The sequence below is a fragment of the Oncorhynchus masou genome, chromosome 21 (genome assembly GCF_036934945.1).
Source record: "Oncorhynchus masou masou isolate Uvic2021 chromosome 21, UVic_Omas_1.1, whole genome shotgun sequence".
In the NCBI taxonomy this organism is placed as follows: Eukaryota; Metazoa; Chordata; class Actinopteri; order Salmoniformes; family Salmonidae; genus Oncorhynchus; species Oncorhynchus masou.
In genome coordinates, this window is record NC_088232.1 from 48,222,175 (window position 1) to 48,244,559 (window position 22,385).

General features: G+C 44.0%; 1 protein-coding gene across 4 annotated transcripts in view; it reads left to right on the plus strand.

Moving 5' to 3' along the window:
* Positions 1–22,385, plus strand: part of LOC135508443 (protein quaking-A-like) — a 136,934-nt gene that overhangs the window by 63,363 nt on the left and 51,186 nt on the right. For all 4 annotated transcript variants that reach the window (XM_064928629.1, XM_064928628.1, XM_064928631.1 and 1 more), the window contains exon 3: positions 17,936–18,052. In XM_064928629.1, the coding sequence (XP_064784701.1) occupies positions 17,936–18,052 (117 nt within the window). The remainder of the gene's footprint in view (positions 1–17,935; positions 18,053–22,385) is intronic.

The following is a 22,385-nucleotide window of genomic DNA, read 5'->3' on the forward strand; positions in this document are numbered from 1 at the left end:
GCCTGACGGGCCCAGGTTAGAGAACGAGAACAGGCCTGACGGGCCCAGGTTAGAGAATGAGAACAGGCCAGCCTGGGCCCAGGTTAGAGAGCAAGAACAGGCCAGCCTGGGCCCAGGTTAGAGAAGGCGAACAGGCCTGACGGGCCAGGGGCCAGGGCCCAGGTTAGAGAAGGAGAACAGGCCTGATGGGCCCAGACACCGCATTACTTGGATGTTAATTAGTGATGGGCAGGGGCATCGCCCTTTCTCCAATATCTCACTCTCTCTGTGTGTCTCTCTGTGTGTCTCTCTGTGTGTGTGTCTGTGTGGGAGCTTTATTGGCATGGGAAACAAGTGTTTGCCAAGTAAAAAAATAAAACAAAAACAAAGCGAATTAAACAAAGACCAAAACACAGACATTAACAGTAAACATGACCAAAACACAGACAGACATTAACAGTAAACATTACACACATTCTTTGTGGGTCTGTGTAATCTGTGGGAAATATGTGTCTCTAATATGGTCCTACATTTGGCAGGAGGTTAGGAAGTGCAGCTCAGTTTCCACCTCAGTGTGCACATAGCTTGTCTTCTCTCTGCTTACGCCTGCCTCTCTCAATAGCAAGGCTATGCTCACTGAGTCTGTACATACAGTAGTCAAGGAGTTTCTTCATTTTGGGTCAGTCACAGAAGTCAGGTATTCTGCTACTGTGTACTCTCTGTTTAGGGGAAAGGTAGCATTCCAGTTTGCTGTGTTTTTGGGTTGATTCTTTCTAGTGTGTCCAATGGTTCTTAGTTTTATTTGTGTTTTTTTTTCTGGGTCTCTGTGGGGTCTGTGTTTTTTAAACAGAGCCCCAGGACCAGTTTGCTTAGGGTCCTCTTCTCCAGGTTCATCTCTCTGTAGGTGATGGATTTGTTATGGAAGGTTTGGACATCACTTTCCTTTAGATAGTTGTAGGATTTATTCGCTCTTTTCTGGATTCTGCTCAGCATATTATTTGGTGTTTTACGTTGTACACTGACTATGTTTTCCAGAGTGCTGTATACTGTCTCAATTGGGTGTTTGTCCCATTTTGTGAATTATTGGTTGGTGAGTGGACCCCACACCTCACAACCAGGAAATGGGTTCTAGAACTGATTTGGCATATTTTTTGTTGTTGAAACAAATGCCAGCATAGAATGCCCTTCTTGCCTTGCCCTCTCTCCGCTGCAGTCTGATGGGGAATAGGCTGGTTGGGGGGGAACTGTACATAGCAAAGGTGAGGAAAACCGTAGTAATGACTGAATGCTAAAACCCAAACTGTCACCTGGGACACGGTGTGTAGTAAGGGAGGAGCTTTGTTTGTGAGATTATGGTGAACCATAATGCAAAATATGCTGCTTTCAAAGCTGATTGCCACCAAAACTTTTTTTTATTCACTGAATCTCTCTCGCGTCTCTCCCAAAGATGCTCTGTTACCTCTGCGAACTCTCTCTCGCGACTCTCCCAAAGATGCTCTGTTACCTCTGCGAACTCTCTCTCGCGACTCTCCCAAAGATGCTCTGTTACCTCTGCGAACTCTCTCTCGCGACTCTCCCAAAGATGCTCTGTTACCTCTGCGAGCTCTCTCTCGCGACTCTCCCAAAGATGCTCTGTTACCTCTGCGAACTGACTCCTGGCTGCATCCCTTTTGCCTCGTAATGACATCATTACTAGTTTGAGACGGCACACACTTTTATAAAAGCTACTTCTATGCAAATGTTGTTGATCAATACAATAAAATAAGTCCCCCAAAAAATACTAATCTGTAGCCCCGTGAAATCTGCCAAAACAAGCTGGATAACTCGATGCATTCATCTCCCCTGGCCTAGGCTACTTCCTGATTTACCCAGTTTGTTAATAGAGATTTTCCTTTCAAATAAATGATTACCTTTATGTAGTTTGATTGGTGAAAAGTATAATTAATTGATTTAATGCATACATGGCTATCTCTGAAAATTGGACGTGTAATGTAATGGGGCGGCAGGGTAGCCTAGTGGTTAGAGGGTTGGACTAGTAACTAGTAAGGTTGCAAGTTCAAACCCCCGAGCTGACAAGGTACAAATCTGTCGTTCTGCCCTTGAACAAGTAGTTAACCCACTGTTCCTAGGCTGTCATTGAAAATAAGAATTTGTTCTTAACTGACTTGACTGGTTTAATAAAGGTTAAATAAAGGTAAAATAAAAAAAAATGCTATTGAACTCAAAAGATACCCAACGATTGAACAGACCAGTAGCTGAGTTTGTCTGGATCTGGTGTGCTTTGGAGGTCACTTCTGCTGGGTGGAGTGTTCCAGTCGGCCAATCATGTCTCAGAGAGATGTCTATAGCGCATGGGCATAGGTTGTAATCATGTTCTGCATATGTAAATATGTTACAATAGACCACATACTCTCATCTCCCCTGGTAAGAGGAACGGGACCAGTATGAGAGCTGTGCCATAATAGACCACATACTCTCGTCTCCCCTGGTAAGAGGAACGGGGCCAGTATGTGAGCTGTGGCATATTAGCCCCGGGTGCCTGAACGATTGGTGGGAAACATGTCACCACTCAGTGCGGTGCCTGAGGTAGACACATTTCCTGTTGCACTCACGTCTTACTGTATGAAAAAGGAAGTGTTGCTCATTTACATTCCTCTAGTGACAACTCGATTTTCATATTCTTTGTGCTTATCCCTGCTAAGCCCCCCAATACACTCGGAGACCCTTCGCCATGATCTAATTTCCACTTCCTTTCCCATCCAGAGCTGCGGTTGAGGCAAGCAAACATTTGCACATTGTATACTTCCTTAAAGCTTTTGGTAGAGCCCCGGTAACCCGCCTGCTCCCTGCCTCAGAGCCCAGGGGAGCCAGTCAACTTCAGAGTGAAGAGTAGGGCGTCGGCAAGGAGTTTCTCTCAGTGCCCCCGGGCTGGCCCCCCTCCGCCTGCCGAGTGCCGATAACAGGGTGTAAACAAAGCCCCTTTAATGTCACTAAGCCTCCTTCCTGGGAGGCCCTTTGAGGTGGGGGGCGGGGCAGGGCGGATGGAGGTGGATGGGGCGACACTGCGTGTCGATTCGCAAGGGTTTGAGGAAACTGAGATAAAATTTTGGGAGAGAAAAAAACTGGCGGCGAAAAGGTCCCAGTGTCTCTAATCTCCTAATGCCTTAAATGAGGAAAGGGAATTGGTTGCTCAGAGAACGGGCCTCCGCTGAGAGAGAGAGCCAGCGGAGAGTTCTTGTCGAGTTTGCAAAAATAAATAAATAGTTTATGCATGAATTTCATTCAACAGATAAGGAATGAGACGGAGGAGTTTGGGTCAGAACAGAGGTGGCAGAATGGGAATTCCTGAATTTGTAATTGGTACAGTTAGTGCTGGTTATGTTAAAGCACTTTCTCTCTGGTGAATCAGAATGGATGCTGATTATATGGTTGGTTAGCCAGCCTGGCTGTTGAAGCTGCTCATATTCACCATGCTGTAACTAGATGTCTATGTCTAGTACTGCCCTGTGGCCATAGCTACCTGTTATCAGCCATGTTTGATTGTTGAAAGCAGTCTTTTATAGCGATTCCATGCACGTCACCAGACTCACTCAAGTCAAGTGACTCTTTCTGCCGAAGTCTTCATGTGTCTGGAGTCCCTAGCAAGTCTGTCCTCTGAAAGAGGACCACATGTTTGGCTTTGTATTGTTTTATACATGCCAATGGTTTACGATTGGTGGTCCTCCTTTTAACTGACCTCAGCACCTTCGCTGCAGGATGAAGACCTGATCTAGTGCTTGTTGCAGGTTAGACAGAGAACAATAAGGGGCGATGAGAGGGGGTTCTGTTGCAACTTCTCATGGGGACAGTTCTTAGCTCTGTTTGAATTGCCAGTTTGAAATCAAATCCCTCGTTCATCAAAGCGTTGCTTTTTCCTCTCTTCTATTGAATGTTTTGATGGGGCTGGTATTTCTGTCCCGGATGTTTAATGTGGCCCTGTGTTGGCTGACATTTTGAGCCGCGTGGATTTTTCCTGGAGTAGGAGAGCGTGTTGATGGCTCAGCCAGACATGGCTGCCGCCCACTCCCCTCTTAAAAATAGATATATTCCCCCAGTCCCTTCACGACCCTATGTCCTTGAACCACTCCTATCACCACCCATATCATAATGTCAAAGGCAGAGTGTTTAGAGCCACTGGAGAAACTGTCTCAACTTTGGGAGAAGGGACATTGCCCCCCCCCGCCGCTATCCTGCCCCTTCTGGCAGTAATTACTGTCTTGTTCCAGTATTCAAATGAGCAATTTCCCTACGTTCCTGCAAGCCCCTGCTCTGTCATGTACGATCAGCATCAACATATTCATGGCCAGGGAGAATTCACTTCTCTTTCTTATCTGCCTGAGAGCAGTTGCACAGAGATATTTTATTATTTATGTCCATATCAGTATAGGAACTCCTTTCATAACCAAGACTCTCCTCAGATGCGGTTTACAGATGCTAGTGTAGGTCTTCTCTGGCTGTATCTTGACATCAACACATAGCCGGGTAATTGGCTGGCAAATTATAGTATTTTACACAAGCATTAATTGTGCCACTGGCTGGGGTTGGATTAACACTGAGTATATCTGACCTTAAATAGCCATATATCCATGTTGACAGATGGTGTGAAGAAGTATCTTGCCTCAGAAAGACTCTGGCCAGTTGAGCTATTTAAAAAAAATCTTATGACGGTGAGTAAGGTTGCTAGCTAGCTGTAGAGGTTATGCTTCACCCAGACACCTTGCCCCTGTCGCCTTCAAGTGTCTCTGAGCTCTTGCTTGTGATGTCAGACTGCTGGCTGATGGAGGAAACCCTATGGGTAGAGACTGTGCCTGGGGGCTGGGTCCTCTTCTCTCATCAGGACACGTGCCCCCCGAAGCCTTGCCATCACACCACCCCCTCACCACTGGAGTGACCAGAGTTCACCAAACAGACGTTGGCCATGCCTGTCCTCTTGTCTACCCGAGCTCCATAGTAACAGTAACGTCATCCACAGGGAAACGGAAGGGTCTGGAACTCTTACATGTCACCTTGCATAGCTCGGCACTCTGTGTACGGTCAACAACCCCTGTTTACCAGTCAACCACCCTCCCCTTCCCCCTTTCACCATTCTTATGTTTTTAGTTTGCCGAATAATGTTGGATTATTTCGACCCCCCCCCCCCACCGTAGTTCCCCACGAGAAATTTTTTTTTTTTTTCAGCTTGTATTCTGGTGATCCTGGTCTGTCCGGTGCCGTAATTTTGTCTCGGCAGCAGGTTGCACTGCTGGGAACACCAGGGACTCGTACATGTGAATTTGAAATCCGTCTGTTTTTTTTATTAGGCCAGGAAAAATAATCTTAATCTCACATGTTCACCTGTTGTCTGGAATCTGCTGTCATGGCAGCAATGAGCCAATATCACGTTTCCCATGGAATGAAAGCTGAGGGATCAACATAATGAAATAAACCACACCAGGAGACCAGTTTTGAATTCTGGGGTAAAAATATATTGGAGGGTGTAGTTGCCCATTAATTTCAATTGCGCACCTCAAGAGACTGGTGTCTGGCGAGTGGTGTTTCTGTGCTGCAGCACCATAGTAATCACCAGGGTGAATACAAACCACCGTGATATCATTCTGCCTGCCAGGGCTAATACAAACCACCATGATATCATTCTGCCAGGGTGAATACAAACCACCGTGATATCATTCTGCCAGGGTTAATACAAACCACCATGATATCATTCTGCCTGCCAGGGTGAATACAAACCACCATGATATCATTCTGCCTGCCAGGGTGAATACAAACCACCATGATATCATTCTGCCAAGGCTAATACAAAACATCATGATATAATTCTGCCAGGGTTAATACAAAACATCATGATATCATTCTGCCAGGGTTAATACAAACCACAATGATATCATTCTGCCAGGGTTAATACAAACCACCATGATATCATTCTGCCAGGGTTAATACAAACCACCATGATATCATTCTGCCAGGGTTAATACAAACCACATTGATATCATTCTGCCAGGGTTAATACAAACCACCATGATATCATTCTGCCAGGGTGAATACAAACCACCATGATATCATTCTGCCTGACCGGGTTAATACAAACCACCATGATATCATTCTGCCAGGGTCAATAGAAACCACCATGATATCATTCTGCCAAGGTTAATACAAACCACCATGATATCATTAGGCCAGGGTAAATACAAACCACTCTATCATTCTGCCTGCCAGGGTTAATACAAACCACCATGATATCATTCTGCCTGCCAGGGTTAATACAAACCACCATGATATCATTCTGCCTGCCAGGGTTAATACAAACCACCATGATATAATTCTGCCCACCAGGGTTAATACAAACCACCATGATATAATTCTGCCCGCCAGGGTTAATACAAACCACCATGATATCATTAGGCCAGGGTAAATACAAACCACTCTATCATTCTGCCTGCCAGGGTTAATACAAACCACCATGATATCATTCTGCCTGCCAGGGTTAATACAAACCTGCCATGATATCATTCTGCAAGGGTTAATACAAACCACCATGATCTCATTCTGCCAGGGTTAATACAAACCACCATGATATCATTCTGCCAGGGTGAATACAAACCACCATGATATCATTCTGCCTGCCAGTGTTAATACAAACCACCATGATATCATTCTGCCAGGGTGAATACAAAGCACCGTGATATCATTCTGCCTGGGTGAATACAAACTACCATGATATCATTCTGCCTGCCAGTGTGGATTCAAACCACCATGATATCATTCTGCCATGGTTGAATACAAACCACCATGATATCATTCTGCCTGCCAGGGTTAATACAGACCACCATGATATAATTTTGCCTACCAGGGATAATACAAACCACCATGATATCATTTTGCCTGCCAGGGTTAATACAAACCACAATGATATCATTCTGCCAGGGTTAATACAAACCACCATGATCTCATTCTGCCAGCGTGAATACAAACCACCATGATCTCATTCTGCCAGGGTGAATACAAACCACCATGATGTCATTCTGCCAGGGTAAATACAAACCACCATGATATCATTCTGCCTGCCAGGGTTAATACAAACCACAATGATATCATTCTGCCAGGGTTAATACAAACCACCATGATCTCATCCTGCCAGCGTGAATACAAACCACCATGATCTCATTCTGCCAGGGTGAATACAAACCACCATGATATCATTCTGCCATGGTGAATACAAACCACCATGATATCATTCTGCCAGGGTGAATACAAACCACCATGATCTCATTCTGCCAGGGTGAATACAAACTACCATGATCTCATTCTGCCAGGGTGAATACAAACCACCATGATCTCATTCTGCCAGGGTGAATACAAACCATCATGATATCATTCTGCCAGGGTAAATACAAACCACCATGATATCATTCTGCCTGCCAGGGTTAATACAAACCACCATGATATCATTCTGCCAGGGTTAATACAAACCACCATGATATAATTCTGCCCGCCAGGGTTAATACAAACCACCATGATATCATTCTGCCTGCCAGGGTTAATACAAACCACCATGATATCATTCTGCCTGCCAGGGTTAATACAAACCACCATGATATCATTCTGCCTGCCAGGGTTAATACAAACCACCATGATATCATTCTGCCTGCCAGGGTTAATACAAACCACCATGATATCATTCTGCCTGCCAGGGTTAATACAAACCACCATGATATAATTCTGCCCGCCAGGGTTAATACAAACCACCATGATATAATTCTGCCCGCCAGGGTTAATACAAACCACCATGATCTCATTCAGCCAGGGTGAATACAAACCACCATGATCTCATTCTGCCAGGGTTAATACAAACCACCATGATATCATTCTGCCAGGGTGAATACAAACCACCTGCCTGGGTGAATATCTACCATGATTCATTCTGCCTGCCAGGGTTAATACAAACCACCATGATATCATTCTGCCAGGGTTAATACAAACCACCATGATATCATTCTGCCTGCCAGGGTTAATACAAACCACCATGATATCATTCTGCCTGCCAGGGTTAATACAAACCACCATGAATACAAACCACCATGATATCATTCTGCCAGGGTGAATACAAACCACCATGATATCATTCTGCCAGGGTTAATACAAACCACCATGATATCATTCTGCCAGGGTTAATACAAACCACCATGATATCATTCTGCCAGGGTTAATACAAACCACCCATGATATCATTCTGCCTGCCAGTGTGAATTCAAACCACCATGATATCATTCTGCCAGTGTGAATACAAACCACCATGATATCATTCTGCCAGGGTGAATACAAACCACCATGATATCATTCTTCCAGGGTGAATACAAACCACCATTATCATTCTGCCAGGGCTAATACAAAACCACCATGATATAATTCGGCCAGTGTGAATTCAAACCACCATGATATCATTCTGGCAGTGTTAATACAAACCTCCATGATATCATTCTGCCTGCCAGGGTTAATACAAACCACCATGATATCATTCTGCCTGCCAGGGTTAATGCAAACCACCATGATATCATTCTGCCTACCAGGGATAATACAAACCACCATAATATCATTCTGCTTGCCAGGGTTATCATTCTGCCACGGTGAATACAAACCACCATGATCTCATTCTGCCAGGGTTAATACAAACCACCATGATATCATTCTGCCAGGGTGAACACAAACCACTGTGATATCATTCTACCAGGGTGAATTCAAACTACCATGATATCATTCTGCCAGGGTGAATACAAACCACCATGATATAATTCTGCCTGCCAGGGTTAATACAAACCATCATGATATCATTCTGCCTGCCAGGGTTAATACAAACCACCTTGATATCATTCTGCCTACGGATAATACAAACCACCATGATATAATTCTGCCTGCCAGGGTTAATACAAACCACCATGATATCATTCTGCCAGGGTTAATACAAACCACCATGATATCATTCTGCCAGGGTGAACACAAACCACTGTGATATCATTCTGCCAGGGTGAATTCAAACTACCATGATATCATTCTGCCAGGGTTAATACAAACCACCATGATATCATTCTACTTGTAAGGGTTAATACAAACCATCATGATATCATTCTGCCTGCAAGGGTTAATACAAACCACCTTGATATCATTCTGCCTACCAGGGATAATACAAACCACCATGATATCAATCTGCCTGCCAGGGTTAATACAAACCACCATGATATCATTCTGCCAGGGTTAATACAAACCACCATGATATCATTCTGCCTGCCAGGGTTAATACAAACCACGATGATATCATTCTGCCAGGGTTAATACAAACCACCATGATATCATTCTGCCAGGGTGAATTCAAACTACCATGATATCATTCTGCCTGCCAGGGTTAATACAAACCACCTTGATATCATTCTGCCTACCAGGGATAATACAAACCACCATGATATCATTCTTCCTGTAAGGGTTAATACAAACCATCATGATATCATTCTGCCTGCAAGGGTTAATACAAACCACCTTGATATCATTCTGCCTACCAGGGATAATACAAACCACCATGATATCATTGCCTGCCAGGGTTAATACAAACCACCATGATATCATTCTGCCAGGGTTAATACAAACCACCATGATATCATTCTGCCTGCCAGGGTTAATAAAAACCACCATGATCTCATTCTGCCAGGGTGAATACAAACCACCATGATATCATTCTGCCTGCCAGGGTGAATACAAACCACCATGATATCATTCTGCCAGGGTTAATACAAACCACCATGATATCATTCTGCCTGCCAGGGTTAATACAAACCACCATGATATCATTCTGCCTGCCAGGGTGAATACACACCACCATGATATCATTCTGCCTGCCAGGGTTAATACAAACCACCATGATATCATTCTGCCAGGGTTAATACAAACCACCATGATATCATTCTGCCATGGTGAATACAAACCACCATGATATCATTCTGCCTGCCAATGTGAATTCAAACCACCATGATATCATTCTGCCAGGGTGAATACAAACCACCGTGATATCATTCTGCCAGGGTGAATACAAACCACCATGATATCATTCTGCCTGACCGGGTTAATACAAACCACCATGATATCATTCTGCCTGACCGGGTTAATACAAACCACCATGATATCATTCTGCCAGGGTTAATACAAACCACCATGATATCATTAGGCCAGGGTTAATACAAACCACTATGATATCATTCTGCCAGGGTTAATACAAACTACCATGATATCATTCTGCCAGGGTGAATACAAACCACCGTGATATCATTCTGCCAGGGTGAATACAAACAACCATGATATCGTTCTGCCTGCCAGTGTGAATTCAAACCACCATGATATCATTCTGCCAGGGTGAATACAAACCACCATGATATCATTCTGCCAGGGTGAATACAAACCACCATGATATCATTCTGCCAGGGTGAATACAAACCACCATGATATCATTCTGCCTGCCAGGGTTAATAAAAACCACCATGATCTCATTCTGCCAGGGTGAATACAAACCACCATGATCTCATTCTGCCAGGGTGAATACAAACCACCGTGATATCATTCTGCCAGTGTGAATACAAACCAACATGATATCATTCTGCCGGGATGAATACAAACCACCGTGATATCATTCTGCCAGGGTGAATACAAACCACCATGATATCATTCTGCCTGACCGGGTTAATACAAACCACCATGATATCATTCTGCCAGGGTTAATACAAACCACCATGATATCATTGTAAATACAAACCATATCATTCTGCCTGCCAGGGTTAATACAAACCACCATGATATCATTCTGCCTGCCAGGGTTAATACAAACCACCATGATATCATTCTGCCAGGGTTAATACAAACCACCATGATATGCCAGGGTTAATACAAACCACCATGATATCATTCTCTGATATCATTCTGCCAGGGTGAATACAAACCACCGTGATATCATTCTGCCAGGGTGAATACAAACTACCATGATGTCGTTCTGCCTGCCAGTGTGAATTCAAACCACCATGATATCATTCTGCCAGGGTGAATACAAACCACCATGATATCATTCTGCCAGGGTGAATACAAACCACCATGATATCATTCTGCCAGGGTGAATACAAACCACCATGATATCATTCTGCCTGCCAGGGTTAATAAAAACCACCATGATCTCATTCTGCCAGGGTGAATACAAACCACCATGATCTCATTCTGCCAGGGTGAATACAAACCACCGTGATATCATTCTGCCAGGGTGAATACAAACCACCATGATATCATTCTGCCTGCCAGGGTTAATAAAAACCACCATGATCTCATTCTGCCAGGGTGAATACAAACTACCATGATATCATTCTGCCTGCCAATGTGAATTCAAACCAACATGATATCATTCTGCCAGGATGAATACAAAGGGTATCAATACAAACCACCATGATATCATTCTGCCAGGGTGAATACAAACCACCATGATATCATTCTGCCTGACCGGGTTAATACAAACCACCATGATATCATTCTGCCAGGGTTAATACAAACCACCATGATATCATTAGGCCAGGGTAAATACAAACCACTCTATCATTCTGCCTGCCAGGGTTAATACAAACCACCATGATATCATTCTGCCTTCCAGGGTTAATTCAAACCACCATGATATCATTCTGCCAGGGTTAATACAAACCACCATGATATCATTCTGCCAGGGTTAATACAAACCACCATGATATCATTCTGCCAGGGTTAATACAAACCACTATGATATCGTTCTGCCAGGGTGACTACAAACCACCATGATATCATTCTGCCAGGGTGAATCTGATATCATTCTGCCAGGGTGAATACAAACTACCATGATATCATTCTGCCTGCCAGGGTGAATACAAACCACCATGATATCATTCTCAGGGTTACAAGCCACCATGATATCCTGCCAGGGTGAATACAAACCACCATGATATCATTCTGCCAGGGTAAATACAAACCACCATGATATCATTCTGCCAGGGTGAATACAAACTACCATGATATCATTCTGCCTGCCAATGTGAATTCAAACCAACATGATATCATTCTGCCAGGATGAATACAAACCACCGTGATATCATTCTGCCAGGGTAAATACAAACCACCATGATATCATTCTGCCAGGGTGAATACAAACCACCATGATATCATTCTGCCTGACCGGGTTAATACAAACCACCATGATATCATTCTGCCAGGGTTAATACAAACCACCATGATATTATTAGGCCAGGGTAAATACAAACCACTCTATCATTCTGCCTGCCAGGGTTAATACAAACCACCATGATATCATTCTGCCTGCCAGGGTTAATTCAAACCACCATGATATCATTCTGCCAGGGTTAATACAAACCACCATGATATCATTCTGCCTGCCAGGGTTAAAACAATTCACCATGATATCATTCTGCCTGCCAGGGTTAACACAAACCACCATGATATCATTCTGCCTACCAGGGATAATACAAACCACCATGATATCATTCTGCCTGCCAGTGTTAATACAAACCACCATGATATCATTCTGCCAGGGTTAATACAAACCACCATGATATCATTCTGCCAGGGTGAATACAAACCACCGTGATATCATTCTGCCAGGGTGAATACAAACTACCATGATATCATTCTGCCTGCCAGTGTTAATACAAACCACCATGATATCATTCTGCCAGGGTGAATACAAACCACCATGATATCATTCTGCCAGGGTGAATACAAACTACCATGATGTCATTCTGCCTGCCAGTGTGAATTCAAACCACCATGATATCATTCTGCCAGGGTGAATACAAACCACCATGATATCATTCTGCCAGGGTGAATACAAACCACCATGATATCATTCTGCCAGGGTTAATACAAACCACCATGATATCATTCTGCCAGGGTGAATACAAACCACCATGATATCATTCTGCCAGGGTTAATACAAACCACCATGATATCATTAGGCCAGGGTAAATACAAACCACTCTATCATTCTGCCTGCCAGGGTTAATACAATTCACCATGATATCATTCTGCCTGCCAGGGTTAACACAAACCACCATGATATCATTCTGCCTACCAGGGATAATACAAACCACCATGATATCATTCTGCCTGCCAGGGTTAATACAAACCGCCATGATATCATTCTGCCAGGGTTAATACAAACCACCATGATCTCATTCTGCCAGTGTGAATACAAACCACCATGATATCATTCTGCCAGTGTGAATACAAACCACCATGATATCATTCTGCCAGGGTGAAGACAAACCACCGTGATATCATTCTGCCAGGGTGAATACAAACTACCATGATATCATTCTGCCTGCCAGTGTGAATTCAAACCACCATGATATCATTCTGCCAGGGTGAATACAAACCACCATGATATCATTCTGCCAGGGTGAATACAAACCACCATGATATCATTCTGCCTGCCAGGGTTAATACAAACCACCATGATATCATTCTGCCTGCCAGGGTTAATACAAACCACCATGATATCATTCTGCCAGGGTTAATACAAACCACCATGATATCATTCTGCCAGGGTAAATACAAACCACCATGATATCATTCTGCCAGGGTGAATACAAACCACCATGATATCATTCTGCCAGGGTGAATACAAACCACCATGATATCATTCTGCCAGGGTTAATACAAACCACCATGATATCATTAGGCCAGGGAAAATACAAACCACTCTATCATTCTGCCTGCCAGGGTTAATACAAACCACCATGATATCATTCTGCCTGCCAGGGTTAATACAAACCACCATGATATCATTCTGCCAGGGTTAATACAAACCACCATGATATCATTCTGCCAGGGTTAATACAAACCACCATGATATCATTCTGCCAGGGTTAATACAAACCACTATGATATCGTTCTGCCAGGGTGAATACAAACCACCATGATCTCATTCTGCCAGGGTTAATACAAACCACCATGATATCATTCTGCCAGGGTTAATACAAACCACTATGATATCATTCTGCCTGCCAGGGTTAATACAAACCTCTATGATATCATTCTGCCAGGGTTAATACAAACCACTATGATATCAACCACAAATGATATCATTCTGCCAGGGTGAATACAAACCACCATGATATCATTCTGCCTGCCAGGGTGAATACAAACCACCATGATATCATTCTGCCAGGGTGAATACAAACCACCATGATATCATTCTGCCAGGGTTAATACAAACCACCATGATATCATTCTGCCAGGGTGAATACAAACCACCATGATATCATTCTGCCAGGGTTAATACAAACCACCATGATATCATCACGGTTAATACAAACCACCATGATATCATTCTGCCAGGGTGAATACAAACCACCATGATATCATTCTGCCAGGGTTAATACAAACCACCATGATATCATTCTGCCTGCCAGGGTTAATACAAACCACCATGATATCATTCTGCCTGCCAGGGTTAATACAAACCACCATGATATCATTCTGCCAGGGTTAATACAAACCACCATGATATCATTCTGCCAGGGTTAATACAAACCACCATGATATCATTCTGCCAGGGTTAATACAAACCACTATGATATCGTTCTGCCAGGGTGAATACAAACCACCATGATCTCATTCTGCCAGGGTTAATACAAACCACCATGATATCATTCTGCCAGGGTTAATACAAACCACTATGATATCATTCTGCCTGCCAGGGTTAATACAAACCTCTATGATATCATTCTGCCAGGGTTAATACAAACCACTATGATATCATTCTGCCAGGGTTAATACAAACTACCCTGATATCATTCTGCCAGGGTGAATACAAACCACCATGATATCATTCTGCCTGCCAGGGTGAATACAAACCACCATGATATCATTCTGCCAGGGTGAATACAAACCACCATGATATCATTCTGCCAGGGTTAATAGAAACCACCATGATATCATTCTGACAGGGTGAATACAAACCACCATGATATCATTCTGCCTGGGTTAATACAAACCACCATGATATCATTCTGCCTGGCACGGTTAATACAAACCACCATGATATCATTCTGCCAGGGTGAATACAAACCACCATGATATCATTCTGCCAGGGTTAATACAAACCACCATGATATCATTCTGCCTGCCAGGGTTAATACAAACCACCATGATATCATTCTGCCTGCCAGGGTTAATTCAAACCACCATGATATCATTCTGCCAGGGTTAATACAAACCACCATGATATCATTCTGCCAGGGTGAATACAAACCACCATGATATCATTCTGCCAGGGTTAATACAAACCACCATGATATCATTCTGCCAGGGTTAATACAAACCACCATGATATCATTCTGCCAGGGTTAATACAAACCACCATGATATCATTCTGCCAGGGTTAATACAAACCACCATGATATCATTCTGCCAGGGTTAATACAAACCACTATGATATCATTCTGCCTGCCAGGGTTAATACAAACCTCTATGATATCATTCTGCCAGGGTGAATACAAACCACCATGATATCATTCTGCCTGCCATGGTTAATACAAACCACCATGATATCATTCTGCCTGCCAGGGTAAATACAAACCACCATGATATCATTCTGCCTACCAGGGATAATACAAACCACCATGATATCATTCTGCCTGCCAGTGTTAATACAAACCACCATGATATCATTCTGCCAGGGTGAATACAAACCACCATGATCTCATTCTGCCATGGTTAATACAAACCAACATGATATCATTCTGCCAGGGTGAATACAAACCACCATGATATCATTCTGCCAGGGTGAATACAAACCACCATGATATCATTCTGCCTGTCAGGGTTAATACAAACCACCATGATATCATTCTGCCAGGGTTAATACAAACCACCATGATATCATTCTGCCTGCCAGGGTTAATACAAACCACCATGATATCATTCTGCCAGGGTTAATACAAACCACCATGATATCATTCTGACAGGGTGAATACAAACCACCATGATATCATTCTGCCTGGGTTAATACAAACCACCATGATATCATTCTGCCTGGCAGGGTTAAAACAAACCACCATGATATCATTCTGCCAGGGTGAATACAAACCACCATGATATCATTCTGCCAGGGTGAATACAAACCACCGTGATATCATTCTGCCAGGGTGAATACAAACTACCATGATATCATTCTGCCTGCCAGTGTGGATTCAAACCACCATGATATCATTCTGCCTGCCAGTGTTAATACAAACCACTATGATATCATTCTGCCTGTCAGGGATAATACAAACCACCATGATATCATTCTGCCTACCAGGGTTAATACAAACCACTATGATATCATTCTGCCTGCCAGGGATAATACAAACCACCATGATATCATTCTGCCTGCCAGGGTTAATACAAACCACCATGATATCATTCTGCCAGGGTTAATACAAACCACCATGATATCATTCTGCCTGCCATGGTTAATACAAACCACTATGATATCATTCTGCCAGGGTGAATACAAACCACCATGATATCATTCTGCCTGCCAGGGTAAATACAAACCACCATGATATCATTCTGCCTACCAGGGATAATACAAACCACCATGATATCATTCTGCCTGCCAGTGTTAATACAAACCACCATGATATCATTCTGCCAGGGTGAATACAAACCACCATGATATCATTCTGCCAGGGTGAATACAAACCACCGTGATATCATTCTGCCAGGGTGAATACAAACTACCATGATATCATTCTGCCTGCCAGTGTGGATTCAAACCAACATGATATCATTCTGCCAGGGTGAATACAAACCACCATGATATCATTCTGCCAGGGTGAATACAAACCACCATGATATCATTCTGCCTGCCAGGGTTAATACAAACCACCATGATATCATTCTGCCTGCCAGGGTTAATACAAACCACCATGATATCATTCTGCCAGGGTTAATACAAACCACCATGATATCATTCTGCCAGTGTTAATACAAACCGCTATGATATCATTCTGCCTGCCAGGGTTAATACAAACCACTATGATATCATTCTGCCAGGGTTAATACAAACTACCCTGATATCATTCTGCCAGGGTGAATACAAACCACCATGATATCATTCTGCCTGCCAGGGTGAATACAAACCACCATGATATCATTCTGCCTGCCAGGGTGAATACAAACCACCATGATATCATTCTGCCAAGGTGAATACAAACCACCATGATATCATTCTGCCAGGGTTAATACAAACCACCATGATATCATTCTGCCAGGGTTAATACAAACCACCATGATATCATTCTGCCAGGTAAGCCTACTCTGCAGTTTATATTTTAATTGGGAAGGTTTTATGGGAAAGCCTTTAGACGTGACTGTTTTGGCATCGCCAACTGGCAACACGAAGTGGTCGACAAAGGCCTTCCCAAGAAATACCAATGACTGTTGCGTTCTTTACATAAGGCTAAGGAACTGAAGAAAAAACCTGTTCCCAAATGCTCAGTGTGACCAACCGCCAACAGGCTTGTAAAATATTCACATTTTAATTATTTAGCAGACTTGTAGTAGTGAGAGCATACATTTTCCTACCAGTCCCCCGTGGGAATCGAACCCACAACCCAGTCATTGCGAGCGCCATGCTCTACCAACTGACTCAATGACAAAATCTATCCGCGGGTGTTCATTTCAGGCCCTGATCATGTGATTAAGATAAGTAGGCTATCACAGGACAATAATTCATATTGTGCAAGTAGTTGTATATTTCATTTTCATTGTGGCCTGATTATCTACACTGCGGTCTGAATGTGAAATGATAATATTTGACTCCCTGAATGATAATATTTGATTCCCCATCTCCCTGTCTTCTCTGTAGTATAACTTCGTGGGCAGAATCCTGGGGCCTCGTGGACTCACCGCCAAGCAGCTGGAAGCAGAGACTGGATGTAAAATCATGGTGCGAGGCAAGAGCTCCATGAGGGACAGAAAGAAGGTGAGCTCATTGGTTTATTTTCTCTCTCTCTCTCTCTACCCCCCTGCTGCGTTTTCACTCAATTTTTCACAACAAAAAAAAAGCCTCTGATTTAAGACCCACTTCTAATTGCCTCGTATTAAAAAGCCTATTTAGATTTCTTACTCCGCGTGGAGAAGTAAACATTTTACTATAACCCCACCAGCTATCAGTGTAATATACAAACATAACCTACATAAAACGTAAGAAAGCCATGACTCTGTTCTGGAAAGGCTGCTAAGTGGGAAGTGAGCTCTGAAGTGACAGTGGTAGGCCTGTGCCAAGGGCTCTTTTCTGGGCCGCGGTGATGTGTTGATTTCTCAAAGGCCACCGATGTCACAGTGGTGGCAGTCTGCATCTTCTCAGAATCCCTGGATGTACAGCGGCCACCCAACTAGAGGAAGGGTCAAACATAACATTGGACTGATCATTGGTAGCGTATAGTGGTTACTTGTATTATGTAGTTCTGATCTATCCACCGTGGAATCTGTCACTATTCACTTTTCTTCTTTATAGATATTTCAGAGATGACATTTTTAAAGCAAATGCCAGCCATTTCTACAACGCCTTTCAAAACATATGCAGGTGCTTTGACAATGCGACCACACAGTATTTTAAAGCCAGACATGCTCATTTACTTTTACTTTTTAGTCATTTAGCAGAAGCTCTTTACAGAAAGACGTACAGGAGCAATTAGGGGTAGGTGCCTTGCTCCAGGGCAGATAAACCGATTCTTCCACCTAGTCATATTAGGGATTCAAACCAGCGACCTTTTGGTTACTGGCCCAACGTTCTTAACCGCTAGGCTACCTGCGGTTCGGTTCCTCTCCCCCCTCAGTGTAGTTAATTTGTCAGGCAGCAGATATCCATTCCGGTGTATTTGCACAAGTAAGGTGGGAGAAATGTACGTTATCCCCTCCATGAGGGACCCCGCCTGGACAGAGGATGCAGCAGAAAGCATCAACGGCAGAATGTCCAAGGATTCCCACCGGAGCCTGGATCTGCTTTCTAGCTTCAGGGGTGGGTTCTCTTTCCACCACCGTCATTCTTGGCTTAATTTTTTGTATTTCTCTTCATCTCCTTTGGAGTTTGTTCATTATCACAGCACTGGTTAGTTTTCTTTTTGCTTGTTCCATCTTTTAGAATTAGATTAAGTGGGCGTTAGGTTTCATACACCTCATTTAGAAGCATGGCTCGCCCCGAAGACTGCTCCTCTCGGCTCATTTATTTGATCTCTGATTACTTTTATAATCTTAAGGCTTGATGACCCAGGGTATCTTATTTTCCTTCATTTGTCTCTCCATGGCCCTGAGACCTGTCCAACGCCCGCTGCAATTATAGGCCTATAAACGGACCAGCAGTTTTAACTGCTTCTAATAAATACGAGTCTGAAAAATACGATGCTTTTAAGAGCATGTCATATAAAAAGGGGAATAACAAAAGATAAAAAATATAGATTGTGCCACCTCGTGTAAGTTTCAGAGGCAAAATGTACGGGCTCAACCAGGACTGAGAATGGGGTAGGTATGGGAGGTGGTGGGGACATTAATGCAGATAAGAATGGGTTCTCAATCAACTTACCTGGTAAAATAAGTGTAAAATTGACAAATATGAATAAATGAAACATCCACCTCTCATTGTCACCCCCTCCCAGCACTGAAGCCAACAGTAACACTCAGGAGAGAGTTCCTACCACATAACCAGGAGCCTCTGTCTCTCTTCCTCACCTCGGTCAGTCAGTCTGTCTGTAGTTTCCCACCCTGAACCTCCTTGTGTTCTCCCAGACTTCCCTGGAAGAGAGGAGTAGCAGGGGGGGAGAATGCAGTCTTTTTATTCAGGAGCCACTGTTTTTCAGCTCTCAATAATTCAGTTTGCAGCTCCCTCCAGGGGCTTGCCCAGCCCGCCGGTGGCTGGAGCAGTGGAGTAAGGGGGGCAGGGGGTAGAGGGAGAGGGGGTAGTGGAAGAGGGGGAGGCATGTGATAAATGGACTCCACAGTATTGAGAACATGGACACACGGGGGGGATTTGACGTGAGACAAATGGAGGTAGAGTCGTGGCTGCAGGTGAGGCTGTTGGTGGCAGGTGGTCTCTGTGGCTTATTCATGGACCCTGGTTCTGGTGGATGCCTGTGTCAGGTCTGTGTGTAACCTTGAATGAGAGATGTCTTATGGAATACATAGACTCTGGCTATACACATAGGGCAGCATCTATTTAAAGGTGTTCAAACAACTACTAAGTAAAAGGTCACTAAAATACAGTCAAGTCAATTTGAAGTGTGACCCAACTAGACAAAACAGTTCTGAGGCTGAACATGTTGGTGGCGGTGTTCAAAAGAAGACCGATTTAGGTAATTGCTCACTTGATTGTGTTGCCTTTTTTTAAAAGGGTACAGGCTACGCTTAACGCCCGTTCTCAATAACAAGGCACCTCTTATTGTGTGAACAGTCAAGTCATCTTACGTCACCTCTGTTCCCTCCACGTCACCATCGTTGATGTGGCAGTGCAGATGGAATAGGAACAGACAGGGGGGACAAACACAGGATAATAACCTGTCCCTGGGATGATGCTTTGTCCTCTGATCAAATGAGGCCTAAATCAGGGAGGGACACGCTGGAGACCATGTGTTCACACTACTACGATCACAGCACAACTCCTCAAGAACTGCTCCTTATAAGGTGGCTATAAAAACCGGCAGCTCTTTCTGTGTAAATAATAAGAACAAAACAGAAATGTATTTCAGACCATCAGACCATCACAGACCATCTCCATGTCACCTGGTAGGAACAGCCTGTCAGATGGGATGCAATCCAATAGTGTGCAGAGCCTGAGATGCCCAGCCCTGAAAGGGTGGAGAGGAGGATCTGATGGTTCACGGAGTGTTGGCTTTTTGAGAAGGGGAGCAACTCGGCCATTTTGAAATCAGAGGTGAGGCAGCCAGTGGTCAGGGATGAGTTGACGGGGGAAGAATGGGAGAAGGTCTCCAGAGATGGTCTGGAAAAGAGGGAAGTGGATTGAGCGGGCAGGTTTGTTGGGTGGCCGGACCTCATGAGTTGCAGGATTTCTTCTGGAGAGAAGGGAGAAAGAGGTCAAGGGTAGTTCCGTGTGAGTGGGATCAGTTGACTCCATAGGCTGAGTGGATGTCGTCAACCTTTTCAGTGGTTGACAAAATCGTCCGCGTAGATGGAGGAGGTGGTGGAGGTTTAAGGAAGGAAGAGAATGTGGAAGAGCGTTTCCTAGGGTGAGAGGCAGAAGGTTGTCATTTAGAGTGATAAAGTGGCTTTAGCAGCCGATACAAAGAAAGAGAAGGTAGAGCGGAGGAAGTGAAAGGATGATAGGTCCTCCTGAAGTTTAGTTTTCCTACATTTTCGCTCAGCTGCCCGCAGTCCTGTTCTCTAAGCTTGCACTGAGGCACTCAGCCATAGAGCAAGAGGGGATTGCCAAGCCGTCCTAGGGGAAAGGGGATGGAGAAAGGGAGGAGAATGGGGTCGAAGAGGCAGAAATCAGTAGACCGGGGGGAGAAGGATTTATCAGAAGGTAAAGATGATTGGCTAGAAGAGAAGAGAGTATTGGGAGAGAGAGAGTGGGCGAAGATTGCGACTGTGCATTGCCATCTGGGTAGGGTGCTAAGTAGCTAGGGTTGGAGGAAATGGGAGACCGAAAAAGAAACAGTAGGGATCAGAGACCTGGAGGGGCGTTGCAGTAGTAGGAGAGCAGCCTCTAGTGAAGATGAGTGGGAAGTGCTTGGATTGTCTTTCAGCGTTTTAGAGGTGATATGTCTTGTTTTAACCAATGCTTTCTCATGCTTTATGAAGCTTGAGTAAAATCTTTTAGACTAGCATAAAAGTCTACAGATTGTTCCTCTTGTGCTCTTCTTAGAATAGATGGAGGTGGAATCCAGAGACCCTTGGACATGGCAAGAGCATGTGGGCCTGTTGGTATATAAAGTAATATCCCTTAGAATTTTAGTTCCCCCTTCAGTTCATTCTGACAGGTATTTAAGAGACCTCTGTAAACTTAGTATAGCTCCTGTGTTCCGGGCATAGCTAGCCGTACTCTACTTTGCCTGTCCTACCCCCTGTTTCCCCCCTGTTGCCCCCAAGTCCCTTTTAGCCTGGTGGCATTTGACTGAAGTGCATCACCCGTGGCTAAGAGGCGCTATTCAGGAAGCCTTGGGGACTGGGCGAGCTAGAGGGACAGCTGGCTACAGCAGTTGCTTAATTGTGAAATGTGCATTCCGACCTCGTGTTGTAGTATTGTTTTGATTCGCCCCGGTTCATCCTAGCATCAGCTGATCACACCAGCTACTCCTGTCGAG